Source organism: Mustela putorius, unplaced genomic scaffold (assembly GCF_011764305.1).
Source record: "Mustela putorius furo isolate JIRA1106 unplaced genomic scaffold, ASM1176430v1.1 tig00003899_pilon_pilon_pilon, whole genome shotgun sequence".
Taxonomy (NCBI): Eukaryota; Metazoa; Chordata; class Mammalia; order Carnivora; family Mustelidae; genus Mustela; species Mustela putorius.
This window is the reverse complement of record NW_025422048.1, coordinates 4588874-4604341: the sequence shown is the minus strand read 5'-3', so window position 1 is coordinate 4604341 and position 15468 is coordinate 4588874. Positions and strand designations below refer to the sequence as shown.

Below are 15468 nucleotides of genomic sequence, written 5' to 3'. Positions count from 1 at the left end.
TAACAGGGTACTAAAAGTCAACCAGTGGCAGTTTCCTGAAGGTTAACTGTGATGTGGAATCTGAAACCCTATCACTGAACTTTTTGTTGTCTGCTACATTAAAACCCACTGGTCTCTCTGGCACTTTGAAGGAATGTTTTTTATCCCTCTGTAATTATAATACCATGTAGGTTGACTGAAAAGTATTAGTTCACTGAGTAACAAAGATCTTTCAAATGTTGACACATTTCACTATACAAAAGCAAAAAATCACATTAGCTATTGTCACAACCCATTTCCTCAGAAATACGTAAGTACTGGCAGGCTGTCAAGTTCATGGGGGTAGATAAAACTTTTTAAAAATTTCAATTTTCCCTTGAAAGCTCAAATTTTACTGTTTGTAAAAACACCATCAGTTGTTTTTCTTGTTGAAAACATTGAAAGCACTCCAACAAAAGTTTCTTACATTTTAAGTGAGATTTGTGTTTATTGTGTGTCAGTGCTGCTCTTTCCAAGTTACAAGTTCACTTGGATTTGCAAGAAAAATGTCTGCCAAGTGCCCTAGTACCAACAGCCACAGTCTTGTCTGTGAGTGTCCTCCCAGGTAAAAACGGTGTTCCATGAAAAAGGCAGCTTGGAGCCCAGGCACACAAGCAGGGTTTTGGTTGTTGCTGCTGCTGCTGAAGTACTCTGCACCCAACGTGGGGCTTGCACTTGTTACAACCCTGAGATCAAGAGTCAGCAGGCTCTACCGACTGAGCCAACCAGGTGCCCCCGCCTCCCGCCCCCAGTGTTGTCCCTTGAGTCAACTGCTGTACTTCTGTACACAGCAGACAGCCTCTCTGCATTCTTCCCGTTCTGTCATACAGAATGTTAAAATGGGTGTATACTCAAGGGTCAATATTAGTGAGACCTTTTTTCTTGCCTTATTAAGGACATCCAATGAGAAGCTGGCTTTTTTGTTTTTCATCTGCAAGTGTACCGCAGCGAAGAATCCAGTGCCTACCAGTACAGTTGCACGTGAGCGGCTTGCTCTGCGCTCAGGTGGCAGCAGCCGGCCCCTCACCGCTTCTGCACCGCCAATGCAGATGGCGACGCACAGAGACGCAAAGAACGCCGTCGTGTCAGGAAAACAGTCGTGGCCTCGCAGAGCCCTAGAAAGGTTCTCACGCGCCCCTAACAAGGGGTCTGTGAAAAATGGTTTGATGGCTGCTGCACTGCATACATGTTCGTTATGACGATTAATGTTCAAGACCAAGGGAGGCTTTTATGAGCTGCTACAAAGACAAAGAGAGCTACCACTGCAAGAGGCCAAGGTAACAATGACCTCACCACTAGACTCTGGAGCCGAAAAAGGCTTGAGGGGGATTCACAAGCTGATAGAAATGGAGTGATCACCATGGAGAAAGGATTCAGCAGAAGCAACTTTTTCTCTCTGAAAGCCCAGGGGGATGCCTAGTGTGAAAACCAGAACCAATCTGTCAACCAAAACCTATGGCTACACATCTCATTACCAGAAACAATAGACTTGAAAAGAGACAATTAAAAAAAAACTGCATCAGAACATTAACAAATGCAAGGACACTGGTAAACACAGGACTTGTAGGTAAATTAAATAATATATAGAGGTAAAATTTTTCTAAAGGATTTTCAAACTATAAACAAAAAATAGATGAGATGCAGAGAGAGTAAACCCTCTGAGCTAAATCATGATCTTCCCTAAAGGAGATGGTTTTTTAATTTAATTGAAGAAAATAGTAGATATAATGAAAACAGAAGTACTAAAACGTTTAAAATGTTGGAAAAGTGGTAACTTTATAATTTTTTATGTAATTCAAAAGGAAATTTAGAGTTCTGGGTCTATTACATGAAAAACAAAAAACAGAAACACGATGAACCGGACAGATAATAATACAAAAATGTAATTCCTTCTTCAAATACTGGGGTTGAAAAATTATAAATAGGATGAAATGTTCTTGTATTACTCTCCTATTGCTTTCATACAAAGTTACCACCAACCTTGTGGCTTAAAAAGCATAAATTCATTATCTTTACTGTTCCAGACATCAAACATCTGAAATCATTTTTTTTAAATTTATTAACATATAATGTATTATTTGCCCTAGGGGTACAGGTCTGTCAATCGTCAGGCTTACACACTTCACAGCACTCGCCATAACACATCCCCTCCCCGATGTCCATCCCCCAGCCACCCTGTCCCTACCCTCCCACTGTCCAGCAACCCTCAGTTTGTTTCATGAGATTAAGAGTCTCTTATGGTTTGTCTCCACCCCAATCCCATCTTGTTTCAGTTTTTCCTTCCCTACCCCCCACAACCCCCTGCCCTGCCTCCCAAATTCCTCATATCAGAGAGATCATATAATTGTCTTTCTCTGATTGACTTATTTCGCTCAGCATAATACCCTCTAGTTCCATCCGTGTTGTTGCAATGGCAAGAGTTCATTTCTTTTGATGGCCGCATAGTATTCCATTGTGTATATAGACCATATCTTCTTTATCCACTCATCTGTTTGAAATAGTTTTCTCACTGGGCTAAAATCAAGATGCCACCAGAATGAGATCCTTCCAGAGGCTCTAGGAGAGACTGTTTCCCTGCCTGACCAGCTTCTAGGGGCTGCCTTGTAGTCCGCTGGCTCATGGCTCCTTGGTACAGTTTCAAAGCCAGTAGGGGAGAGTCCGGTTCTCCTTATAGAGACTCACTCTGATCTCCTCTTCTGCCCTCCCTCTTCTACATTTAAGATTTGTGATTATCAGTCTTGCCAGGGAATCCAGAATAATCTCCCTATTTTCAGGTCAGCTGATTAGCAACCTTAATTCCATCTGCTACATTAATTCCTCTTTGCCATGTAATGGAATATATTCCTAGGTTCCTAGAATTAGGATGTAGGTATATTTGGGGGATCATTATTCTGCCTACCAGAGACCTATAATAAGAAAGTTTACTTACTGGATTAAAAAATAAAATCTGAATCTGTTGCATTCAAGAGTCACATCTGTAACCGATATCAAGTCAAACCAACTACAAGAAAGTAGAGGACAAAGGTTTATCAAGTTTGGGTAAGGAAGAGAGAAGCAGTTTACTAGTAAAGTAATTTGGTAGACTTCAAAGATAAACTATTAAAATACTAAAATGACTAACAATGGTACACAGTGAAAGACTAGCAACATGGCCATAGAAGACGGTAATAATCTGACCATTTTTCTATCAAGAATATACAGAGATACTTTCACTGTGGGCTTCTGCCTGCCACTATTAAATAATCACAGATAAAGCAGACAAACTCCTAAGTAAACTATGGAAATGAACACTACAATAGACAAAAAATGCCATGATTCTATAGCATCAAGTAACAGGACAAAAATTATGCTTTCATTACAATCACACATACTTATTTTTCCAGATGGGGAGAAAAAGGATCATGGGCACTGATACAAAATAAAAACAAATCTAAAGGGGGCGCATGACATAATGAGCACTGGGTGCTGTATGCAGCTGATGAACTACACTCAATTCTACCCCTGAAACTAGTAATACAGTCAATGTTAACTAACTTCAATTTAAATAAAATCTTTTTTTTAAGATTTTTTAAAAAAATATTTATTTGAGAGAGAGATAGTGAGAGAGAGCATGAGAGGTGAGGAGGTCAGAGGGAGAAGCAGACTCCCCATGTAGCAGGGACCCCCCCACTCATGCGGCACTTGATCCCAGGACTCTGGGATCATGACCGGAGCTGAAGGCAGTTGCTTAACCAACTGAGCCACCCAGGTGCCCTAAATAAAATCTTTAAAAAATTAAATTAAATTAATGTGTGCCTTCAAAGTATGTAATGTATAAAAAATGAGAAAGGAAGTCTCTGCCCCAAAGTTGCTCAAAGACTAACAGGAACAGAGGAAGGTGATCTATCGACATGTAACTATGTATCATCTACACCAGTACACGGAAAATTGGTATCTCTGGGAGAGTTGGGAAGGGAGGTGGGATCTGGGCAGTAGGTTGGGGACAGGGAATTCCAGACAAAGGGATAAGACTGTTTAAAGTATGAAACAGCTTCGTTGTACCCCAGAGGACTGGAACATGCAGAATGAATTCTATAAATCTTGGGGGGTGAGGAGCTAGGCAGACAGGAGGAAAGGCACCAGACAAATTCAGGGGAAAGTATGCTGTGGCAATAAGGTAGGGGGATTCGAATATTAAGGTAAAGCCCTGGGAATTTATTAATAGGCAATGGGGAGCCACTGAAGATTTTCTGAGCAAAAGAAACATATAGAAGGCATAGAAGAATCTGTAAGGTAGATTGTAAGTGGCAGAGACTGGAAGCGGAAATTCTACATAACTCATAATAAACTGACAACAATGGATTTAACATTGCTTAACCGTATGGATCTTTCTCAATGTTCGCTCGTGAAGCAGTGCGACAGAGCTAAAGAGATCATCTGTGCAACTCTGAACTTTCTGGTCTTCGTGAGCAAAATGCAGATAATACTACCTCTACCATGTGGTGCTGAGGTAAGAATTAAATAACCTATCAGAAAGGCCCTATTGCAAGGCTTGGCGCCATGGAGGTAATGCTCAGTAAATGTTCGTTTCTCTCCTTAAGTAATGACTAAATCATGACGAAACAGAACATTATTGAAGAATATTTAAAATACTAGTTAAACACAACTAAATATCAAAACTTCCAGGCTGCTGCCAAAGCAAGATTCAGAGAAAACATATCCGCTCCAAAAGTGGAACTAAAAGCAGAAAAGAAAAGAAAGAAAAAAGAGACAAAGGGAAAACTACTGAACCAAGTTTCTATCTAAGAAATTTAGGAGGAAAAAATACCAAAGGAGCCCAAATATGGAAATAGTAAAACTAGAAGCAGAAATACAGATACAGAAGCAGAACCAATCAGTAACACCAATAGCTGGTTCTCTGAAAAAAATGAACAACTATAAAGTTGATCAAATAAATTAATACACTCAGAAATTTAGAAGATGTAATTTATACACACATTTGTAACTGGGGGAGAAGGAACAGTATGTCAACTACACCAACACACTTGAGAGCCAAGTAAAAGAGATGACCACATCTCAAAGCGGGAATTCCAAACCTGACTGGCAAGCAGAGAATATGATGCAGCCATAGCACAGTGACAAGAAAATTTATTTTTTAAAAAGTTGCAGTCAAAGCCTAAACTACTTTGAGTCACTTTTCAAGAAACACTTAGACCAGAATCCAAGTATAAAAATAGACTTTACGTAATTCTCCACAAACCAGCAAATGGAGGTTCCGCTGGATGTTGTGGCATCAACCACTACTTCCTCGATTTCACTTTTCCAATTGTACCTTTAAAATGAATGTATTCCACTCTACGAATCTGCAGTGCTGATACATGATCACGAAATAGTGTCACGGGGTCAGTCTACAAAGCTAGTGTCCTCCCTGAAATGCGTATGGAGCTTTCTGGCTTAAGGCTCAAATTCCCTCTCTCCGCTTTGCTGGGAAGGGAAGGAAAAGGGCGGAGGGAGGGAGAGAACCTACCGAGGAAAACAGATGACTCTGATGTAAAAGTTCTAGCATCTGTTTTCTGCAAATCAAAAGAATGCAACTTGGGGTGACTGGGTGGCTCACTGGGTTTAGCGTTTAGCTTCTGCCTTCCGCTCAGGTCATGATCTCCAGATCCTGGGATCAAGCCCCACATCCAGCTCCCTGCTTGGCAGTGAGTCTACTCCTCTCTCTTTCTCCCTCTGCCCCTCCTCTCTGCTCATTCTCTCTCTCTCTCTCTCTCTCTCTCTCTCAAATAAATAAAATCTTTAAAAACAAAAAACAAAAAACAAACCCCAAATAATGCAAATGGACTCAGTTTGGAGCCATCAGTCTTTTCCAGTTAAATGTGGCATGCGCGCATACATGCACACATGTGCACACATGTGTGGCACGCACACGCGCTGGGTGACACATCCCCTGTCTACGATTTCAGAGAATGGCTCCAATGGACAAACTGCTAACTGATGCACTCCCAGACTGTTTAAGGGGCTCTAGTTCTTAAGCTGAGCAGAGCTTTACTGACAAAATTTAAATTCCTTTAGTGGCAATTTAACTGGGTTTATTTGGATGAAAAATGTTTAAGAGCATCTAACCAGAAGATGTAAGAAAGCACAAAAGCCCAATAAAAACCAATCACTCTTAAGGAGGACCAGAATGAGGCCAGGCTGAAAGTTTCTCAGCGATGCAGTTGTGAGGGAAGGGGGCATCACTCTCTCCCTAAGCCTACCTACTCCTGGGTCTGCTCACGTATTAATTCCCTAAGATTGAGGGATGTGCAAGCTCTGTGTAAATGATCAATTCTACCTATTTTTTTTTTTTTTTTGCTGCCACTAGTATTCTACAAGAGAAAAGCTGTAACAATCTCACATAACAATCGTTTTTCTTACTACTAGGCCACAGCTGACAAAGTACGAATCATTAGATACGAAAGCCTATCTCAAGTTCATTTCAAGGCTTTCATTTTGAATTCTAGAACAGGTACAACCTATGATCAGGCAAGGCAATTAGAAACCCCAAGCTCAGTGCTGGGAAGCTTAACTCCTGGACTCCTGGGAAACCATCTAAAACTCCTCCCACCTGCTGCCTCTCGCTCACAACAGAGTCTCCGATGATACATGTCTATTTGTACTCAACATCCGCTCATTCAGCGCATTTATTGAATGCCTCAACATCCGGGACTTCAAAGAGCTCACAGACAAGAAAAATATGTGTGTAATTATCAAGTGATGGGAATGGTATTTTTAAAACCAGAAATTATGCATTCAAATGAGACTTGTCTCCTTTAAACAGTCCCCCTGGGAGGCAATGAGCTAATTCCACTTCATCGCTCAAACCAGCTTTGGAGCTTTCCTCCTGGAATCGCCTAGAGAGCCTGCAGTCAGTCCTTCTGAATATTGTCAATGATGCCAACTCTTCACTGAGAGTGGATTCGATTTTTGGAAATGGCCTGAAGTCAGTCAGAGCCAAGTTTAGTGAGTAAGATGTATGATCAAACTAGGTGGCACTCTTTGGGTTCAAAAACGATCCATGATTATGAAGCAATGAGATGGATTTCCTTGTCTGTTTTGTAATCTGACTCCAAAGGAAACTTCAGATGAGTAACAAGGAATCTGAGCAGTGAGTAGGTACACACATACTCCTCTTCCTCCTAAGCGGCTTCTTTGAGGGATAACACTCACTTGGATATATAAGCTCAGATACAAGGTTTGCTTTGTGCCATCCCAACTCATAAACTCATATCCTTGGGATATTAGACCCACTGTGGGCCTGTCACTAAATTCGATAGGTGCCACGGCATGCAGGAATGAACCCAGGCTTCAGGAGGAGACCGGCTGACTCATGTTAGAATCCTGACCTGGCCCCTTGTCGCCTGTGTGACTTCAGAGAAGTCACAAACTCACTGAGACTCTGCGAAACAAGGCTGATCATCTAACGTGCAGGGTTGTTGCAAAGATCTGAGATAATGCTGAAAGCACTGCCACTGTGCCCAACCCGTACTAGGTGCCCCAGAAGTCACACCCATATAATAACAACTTCAATAGAATCGAGAGGTTTTTCCTACTCTAGGTGACTTAAGATGACAGAACAACAGATAACCAGACATTCGGGTGGTGGGTGAGTAGTTCCTGAACAGTGCCAACACACACTCACTACCGCTAGACCTGGAGCGGCTTTAAACAAAACCCCCAGTAATATGTAAATGATATCTGCAGTGACCACTCACACCACGGGTACTATTTTTAAGTCATATGACACGTGCCACCTGCAGCACCACCACCACCACACTGACCTTTGACCGCTGTCTGAGCACACCTCTCATGAACCCCGAGCCTCTCCATCCTCTGCCCCTCCTAACTCTCCTTTCCTGCCCTTGGTCTGAGAAACCCTACAGTTATATTCTTCAAGACTGAGCTGTGGAAGCTTCCCTGACTGCTGACACAATTGGTGGCTCTGCCCCCTTGTGCTCCCACAGCATTTAGTTCCTTCCTCTGGCACATCTCTTCCTGTGTTGAATTTCAATTTCTCTTCCCATTTCTGCTTCTCCTGCCAGGCTTGAGCATGGAGAGGAATTATATCTCACTTATTTTTGTACTGAGAGCACCTAGCACATCTCTTGGCACACAGGAAGAACTTGGGAAATGCTGGATGAACGAATGCTTTAAATATAAGTATTTTACAAATGACTGGTGAAGGCCAGGTAGCCGTCCTTTGTTAACAATTACCAGAAATCACGTCCATTTTTCCTAAAATCAAAGAAGAGACAAGATACTTATACAGAATGGTTTTAGAAGTTGCAGCCCACAGAACTTTCTAAACACTACTGACCTCCTTAGTACTCCATGCTCCCATGACCGAGCAGCATCCCGCAGACTTTGTCCCAGGCCAGCACACCTGTGGGATGCACCTCACTGTCAGGGCTCACTGCAGATGACTCAGAGGGCCTAGCAGAGCTCTCACAGTTTCCAGCACTGCCTGGCTCCCAGGCCTGAAGGCCATCTCCAAGCCAGAACGCGAGCAAGTTAGCAGAAAATCCCAAGGCTCCACGCTGTGACCAGGGTTCTGGCTTAATGCCACCTCCTCCCAGATCCCACCTCCCACCTCAGAATCAGTCTGCCGGCTCCGTACACTGCGGAGCGTTGCCGACTCAATGAATAAGGCTCCCTCGATGCTATGTTAGGAAGCCTCAGGCATTCAGAAAAGGACTTGGTGGGTCTAGTGTGCCTACCGCAGCGAGTCTTAACCTGTGCCACTAAAAAGTTCACGATCAACCAGTTCTGTGCCAGATGGAAATAGGCGGAGGGTCAGCTGGCAGCCCTGTGCATCTGAGTGCTGCCATTTGTGAATCATTCTGTTATTGCAGTTTGCTAGACCTTTGGCAATACAGCAGTGGGTTCAGACTTACCAAGATCAAAAGGTTGGAAAGGAGAGCTGGAGCTATGGCCCATGCCTTGGGACTCACAAAACCATGATAGTGGCTATTTTTGTGACACACGTACTCCACGAAGTACAGGCAGCCACATTCTGCCATAGTGTCATGGTCTTTCCTGTCTCTCTAATGGAATGGCTGTATTCTGAAGGAGAGAAGATGAGAAGGAAGAGGACCAGGCCACAGACCACCAGGAATGCAGTGATTGGAAGAAGCCATTTTAGATTTCTCCTATAGGCTCTGGAGAGTCATTCATACATTCATCCATCCATTCATTCCACAAATATTTAATGAGTCAGGTACCATTGCAGGTGCACAAGATACCATAATGGGCAGAATCATGGCCCTGGTCCCAGGGAGCTTACAGTTTCGTAGGGGAGACAGGCATTAATCAAATAAACACACAAATATAAGGGTACAAATAAGTGCTACGATGGAAGAATCCAGCATGCTACAGAGATTGCATAAACAGGTATCATTGGGCTCAGGCAAGTCAGAAAGGCCCTCTCAGCAAGTTACAAGTGAGCTGAGATCTCAAGGATAAATAAGAGTTAATTAACTAGGTCAGGAGGAGAGGAGAGGGAAACATTCCTGGCAATGAGAACAGCATGTGCCAAGGTCCTGGGGTAGGAGAGAGATACTGAAGTAGTTCCAAATTAGAAAGGCAGCAGCACCACGGCCAGATGCCCTGGCACAAGGTATCTTCCTGTCTATATCCTCTGGTTTGCACTCTAGCTGTCTAGAAGGCCCTCTTCAGCATGGAACAAGACTAAAGAACAACATCAAAAACTAGGTGTGCCCATGAGACATGACACATCGTTAGCTAAAAAGTCAGACTTGCCAATATTACCTGACCACTGTCTTAGCAGTCACCACTGTGAGGCAACACTGCTCACTTCTACTGAAGCAACACTGTATCAGGACACTGGTGCCCTACAAAAGGTCTTTAGAGATGCATTTCAATTTCAGTAGAATTAAAGTGTTGACAAATAAATTGATAATTACTATAAATCTGTTTAGATACCTAATATTTCACTGTAGTTTACATACACCGAATTTTAGGGGGTGGGGGAGAAGCCACAGGAAAAGAAAATGGTTAAGGATGTTATCTGTGCAGCACTACTGTGCTTGGCAACTGTTAGCCCATTAGAATACTTGAGACAGTTCTTGGGTTCTGAATTATCTGTCAACTTGCAAAAACTGTCCTGGAACCATCTATTTGCAAAGCACTATGCAATCAATCATGAATTTGGCTTCCCATCCTGCTGAGATTATACTCGTTCTACAGATAAAACACATAAGCAAGTGGTCCAAGGATACAAAACAATTCAGATTTTACTTTTCTTCTTACCACCATCACCAAACAATGTAGACACACAAGGCCCTTCCAACTCCAGCACCAATCCTGCTACCCTGTAGATCACTCCTCACCCCCTAGGAGCAGCAAAGGAAGGTTCTACAGTCTCTCCTCCCTTACCTCCTCTCAACACGCTCCTGGATGCAGCACGGCTTCGAGGCCAACAGTGATAACGACTGCACCATGACTAGGACACTGGCACTCCAGACCAGAACAGAAACGCGGTAGTGCTAGAAGAGGAACAGAGCACCTAGGAAGCCTCAATGGCTTGTAACTTAAAATGTCACTGTCCTCGGGCACCGGGGTGGCTCAGTGGGTTAGAGCCTCTGCCTTCGGCTCAGGTCATGATCTCAGGGTCCTGGGATCGAGTCCCGCATCGGGCTCTCTGCTCAGCAGGGGGCCTGCGTCCCTCTCTCTCTCTCTGCCTGCCTCTCTGTCTACTTGTGATTTCTCTCTGTCAAATAAATAAATAAAATCTTTAAAAAAAATGTCACTGTCCTCAAGGAGACTGCACTCGCAATACTCTCTCTCCATCTCTCCCAAGACTTCCCTTCATCACCCACAAGCAGTTCAGGCAGTGGTCTCCACTGGGTTCCCAGTACAACACTGCACAGTGCTATCAATCATCTATTTACAGGTCTTTCTCCACCCACAAGCTGGGACCTCCCAGCATCCGAAGCACCTCACATAGGACCTAGCATACAAAAGGCTGATTGAGGGCACAGATTCCCACTAGCAACTAAGGGAGACAGGTAGGTACTCCCTTCAAAGACTAGTGGACTCAGAAGATCAATGAGGCCAACTCCTTTATTTTTCGGATGAACAGAGAATATGTAACAGTCACATGGGCCTGGTCCCTAATCCAGATCTTTGGGCTCAGTTTAGTCCCACAAACATTGTATAAGGGCCTGCTCCGTTTCAAACGCTGTGGGAGATGCTGGGGATAGTGAGGTGTGCGGGCGATGGTCTCTGCTTCAGGGCACACACAGCATGGGGGAGGGAACAGAGTTACAGAACACTTGGGCAAGTGCAAGGGCAGGCGCTTGATTCCTTAATCAGTGTTCTCTCCACACTGTCCGCTGCATGGATACTCCCCAGCTGGGAAACAGGACGACAGCGTCTACTTCCTGCAAATAAACTTACAGTGAAGACTGAGGAGACACCGTGTATGGGAAATCGTCAGGTTCACCCCCAGAGGCATTATGTAAGGGACTGCCATACCCTGACACCGACTCCGAGGATTCGGCGTCGTTTCACATATCACTCGACAAAGCAGCAAACAAGCTAGGGGTGGGCATACATCCAAGGAAAACCTCAAGGGCTCAGAGGAACTGGAGGAAACAGCTGGGGTGTGTGTGTGGTGGGGGGGTAGGTGTTGGGTCAAGCGAAACGGCCCCGACGCGAGGAACAGAGGACAGGCGGCGGGGGGCGGGAAGGGGGCGTAGGGCCAGCCGCCGGGGTGGGCTGGCCCCAAAGCAAAGGGGTTCCCGCGGGGCCGAGGGCGGAGGTGGGGGTGCTGAAGGCACCGGGAGCGGGAAGCACGGCCCGGAGAGCCGCTCGCACCGCGGGGAGCTACCCCGCTGCCCGCCGCAGCCTCACTCCCGCCGCGCCTCCCCCGGCGGAGCCTCACCTCGGGTTGAAGTCCTGGAAGAGGCCCCTCAGGTTCATGGCGGAGAACTTCGCCGCGGCGGCCTCCTCCTCCCCCCTCCCCCCGCGCCGCGCACCCTGCGCGTTACAACGGGTTCATGGTGCCGGCGCGAGCCGCGTCCCCACCGCCGCCGCCGCCGCCGCCGCCGTCGCCGCCGCCACCGCCGCCGCCGCTGCTGCCGCCGCCGCCGCTGCCGCCGCCGCCGCCGGGAGAAACCTGAGCCGCCGCCTCCCGCCCCGCCTTCCAGGCTTCCGTACGGCGGCGGCGCATGCGCCCGAGCCCCGCCCAGCCGGCCGGGGAAGCGCTGCGAGCCGCGTGCGACGCCTCCCTCCTAGCTGGTGGCGACCGGAGGAGGCCGCGGCCCTGGTTTTCCCTGCGGCCCGCGGGGGACGTGGAGGCTGGGAGAGACGGGGAGCCTGGAGGAGGCGGCGGAGAGCCGAGCGGAGAAGCCCCCTCGGCGCAGGCCTGCGGGAAGGGAGCGCGCCACCCGGGAATCTCGCGGGGAGGTCTTCGCGGACAATTGTCACCTCACCCCGCCGTGCCTTCGGGAAATTTCCCCTGAGCCTGGGCGGGAAGGGGGATAGTGGCCACGGTGACTCGTTGCATTTTGGCGTTCTCATCCCAGGCTTCACCTGTTAGATCTGTCGGTGACTCCCAAGTCTGCGTCTCCATTTCTCTCCCAAGGCCCAGGCCAGCATATGGATACGTGCTGATGGTCCCACACTCAGGTAACCCCGCGCCACTGTCATCTTTCCTCCCAACCGCCTTCCCTTCCTGGGTTGCCCTCTCCGTTGGCAGCACACCTATTCATGGGGGCATCCAAACTGGAAATCTGGTAGTCATTTTCCTGTTTGCTGAGTTCAGAGACTTTTTGGCCCCTGCCTCGACTTTGTGGTCACTTCGCACCTGGCCTCCTCCTCCACTCCAGGCCATCTTACTTATAACTGCCAGGTATCTCCCTTGCACGGGTCAACATCTTTGGTCTCAATTTTTCTCCCCTGCAAAATGGAGATGATAAAACCAACTTCCTAAACTTGGGTAAGAGAGCATACATAACAGGGCTTGGTTCACACCAAGTGCTCAGAGAATGTAGTTGCTCTTTCGTGCTCTTTCCAGTTCCTACCTCCTCAAAAGTCTGTTTACTTTTGGAATTAGCTGGGCAAGTTCATAGCAGGTGACCTAGTCTACCTTCCTCACTTCCGGCTTATTTAAGACTTTTCCATGAGTACAGCAATACCTTAGACATTAGTCTAGTATCATTATGGGTAATAGTTGCACTTTGTTACAATAACAGAGTTTCGTGAATGGCAGTTTTCATATGGGCTAGCCCTGGGGGCAGCTTGAGAAGAGCACAATTATGATAGTCACACCTTGCCATGATGTATCCCCTTTCTTCCAAGAGACTGAAAACATTTCACAAGTGGTAATTAGGCTTCCCAAACCCACTGGCAAATGGATATTACTGTAGGAGCTGCTTTTCAATATGAGTAACCTGAATCAGGTTTGTCAGCTGCTGCAACACCAGAACCCAGTCCCAGAGTCTTTGGTCAATTCCCTCGCCCATCCTCCAGGTAGAGTCCAGTGTCTGCCCCCGATGAGTTTCCCAGTAAACATTTAAATACACAAGAGAAAGCTGAGGCACAGAGAAGCTTGTCTGATGTGCCTTGAGCTACCCAGCTGGTAGAGGTACAGGAGCAAAGAGGCAGCAGGGGGTCCTGCCGAAATTGCAGCCCGCACTCTGCGAAAAAGAGGTAGTTGCCAGTGGCCAGACTGGCCAGCACCATCTTCATTATTGGTGACCTCCTCATAAACAGGCATTAAGACTGAGATTGTTTGTCAGTTAAGATACTTGAACAGGAGATACTGTTGCCTTTTCAGAAACTTCACCAGCAGAGACCAGGCAGGCTGCTCAGTCCAGAGTCTTGAGGGCAGGCGCTACTTTGGTGAGGCCCCAGGGAGTCCCAGAGCTGACCCACTGCTCTGCAGCTCAGTCCCCCAGACATGACCAGGTTGTGAGGGCTGCCCAGCCCAGGGAAGAGAAAACTAATACACAAACCAGTTGCCAATGTATTTTTTTGTTCCGACAAGCCAGATTGCCGAGGGGAGCTTATAAACCTGTCCATGGGAATAGAAGAGAAGGCCTCGTATCACTAATCTTCAGCAAGTGGATGTACCTGGTATGCCTCAGCCTCACTGGAGGTCCAGCGCTGTACTCTACCAGTGCTCTCATGGAAATAAAAATCAGAATATCCATGGGCACTTGGATAGCTCAGTCAGTTGAGCGATTGCCTTCAGCTCAGATCATGATCCTGGGATCCTGGGATTGAGCCCGCCTCGGGCCCCCTGCTCACAGGGGAGCCTGCTTCTCCCTCTCCCTCTGTCCCTCACCCCTGCTTGTGCTCACTCTCTCTCTCTCTCTGTTGAATAAATAAATAAATTCTGTAAAAAACATCAGAATATCTGGGTGTCCCTCTTGTCTTCTCTCCAGCAAGTGCAAAAGACACTGCTGCCAATCTCAGACCCCTCACTCAGTGTCCTGCCCTGAGCAAGGGCCCAAAACTTCACTGGCCTGCATGTACAGAGGCATGAGTGACCCAGACATTGAGGAAAGACTCTGGGCCATACACAGGTTGATGCCCTCATCATCTCCCCTAGCCGACTTTGACTTGCCACCAAATTTCAGGGCCCTCTTACTACAGACTATCAACATTCCTTATATAAAGGCATGAAATGGCTCAGGATTGAAAAATCATGACCCCAAATAAGCCAGAAAGCACACTCATGTGGCTTTGGAGTGGGTACATATTACAATGTCCCAGAAGCATCACTGTATATCTGGACCATGGTTTTGAAGACTACCTTGGATTTGTAACACCCTTCTGTTAAGTTGGTGGCTTGTCCAAATAAACATTCACATTGTCTCCAAAATGATAGGGTGGAGGTCAGACTTTTCAGGAACAGGGCTGTGAAGGAGGGAATCCTGGTATTCTGGTCATGGAGTGCCTGGATTAGGGGATAGAAGTGGCTGTGGCCCAACTCTCACACCACCGGGGCTCCTCCCCTGGGCTGCAGCAGGGTGGGGAGAGCATGGAATTAGAAGACTCAGACCAGCTTCATCACTGCTTTCGTGGAAGGAGGGACAGCTGGGATCCAATCCTGGGGAGGGCTGGCAGGCCTACTAAACTTCCTGGGGGACCAGCTTGGCAACATATTCAGCCGGGAGATGCAAGGTGCGGGCTGAAGGCTAACCCTCTCTCAACCTGAAATTCTCCACTCTAAGTTCCCCAAAGTCCACACCCCGAATTCCACCAATAAGAAATCAATGGGGACTCCACCTGCGAAATGGACCCCTTGCTTCCTGAGAGGGCCCTTTGTTTCTAGCTACTTTAAGTTGACCTGAGTAGTGTGTAGTCTTTCTGTTCCTGAGATCTCCCTGGGAGGTGGTTGGGGTCTGGATAAGGGTACAGTAGAACACATAGCTGGATTTGGGGGCTCAAGGAGCTTGG

At 46.7% G+C, this 15468-nt stretch overlaps 1 protein-coding gene across 2 annotated transcripts in view; it reads right to left on the bottom strand.

The window, feature by feature from the left end:
* Positions 1 to 12108, bottom strand: part of TMEM185A (transmembrane protein 185A) — a 33715-nt gene extending 21607 nt beyond the window's left edge. Inside the window, exon 1 of one of the 2 annotated variants that reach the window (XM_045068034.1) lies at positions 11945 to 12108. In XM_045068034.1, coding sequence (XP_044923969.1) covers positions 11945 to 11982 — 38 coding nt within the window. In that variant the 5' untranslated portion in view covers positions 11983 to 12108. The remainder of the gene's footprint in view (positions 1 to 11944) is intronic. The other variant, XM_045068033.1, reaches the window with a different exon arrangement.
* Positions 12109 to 15468: the final 3360 nt, after the last annotated feature.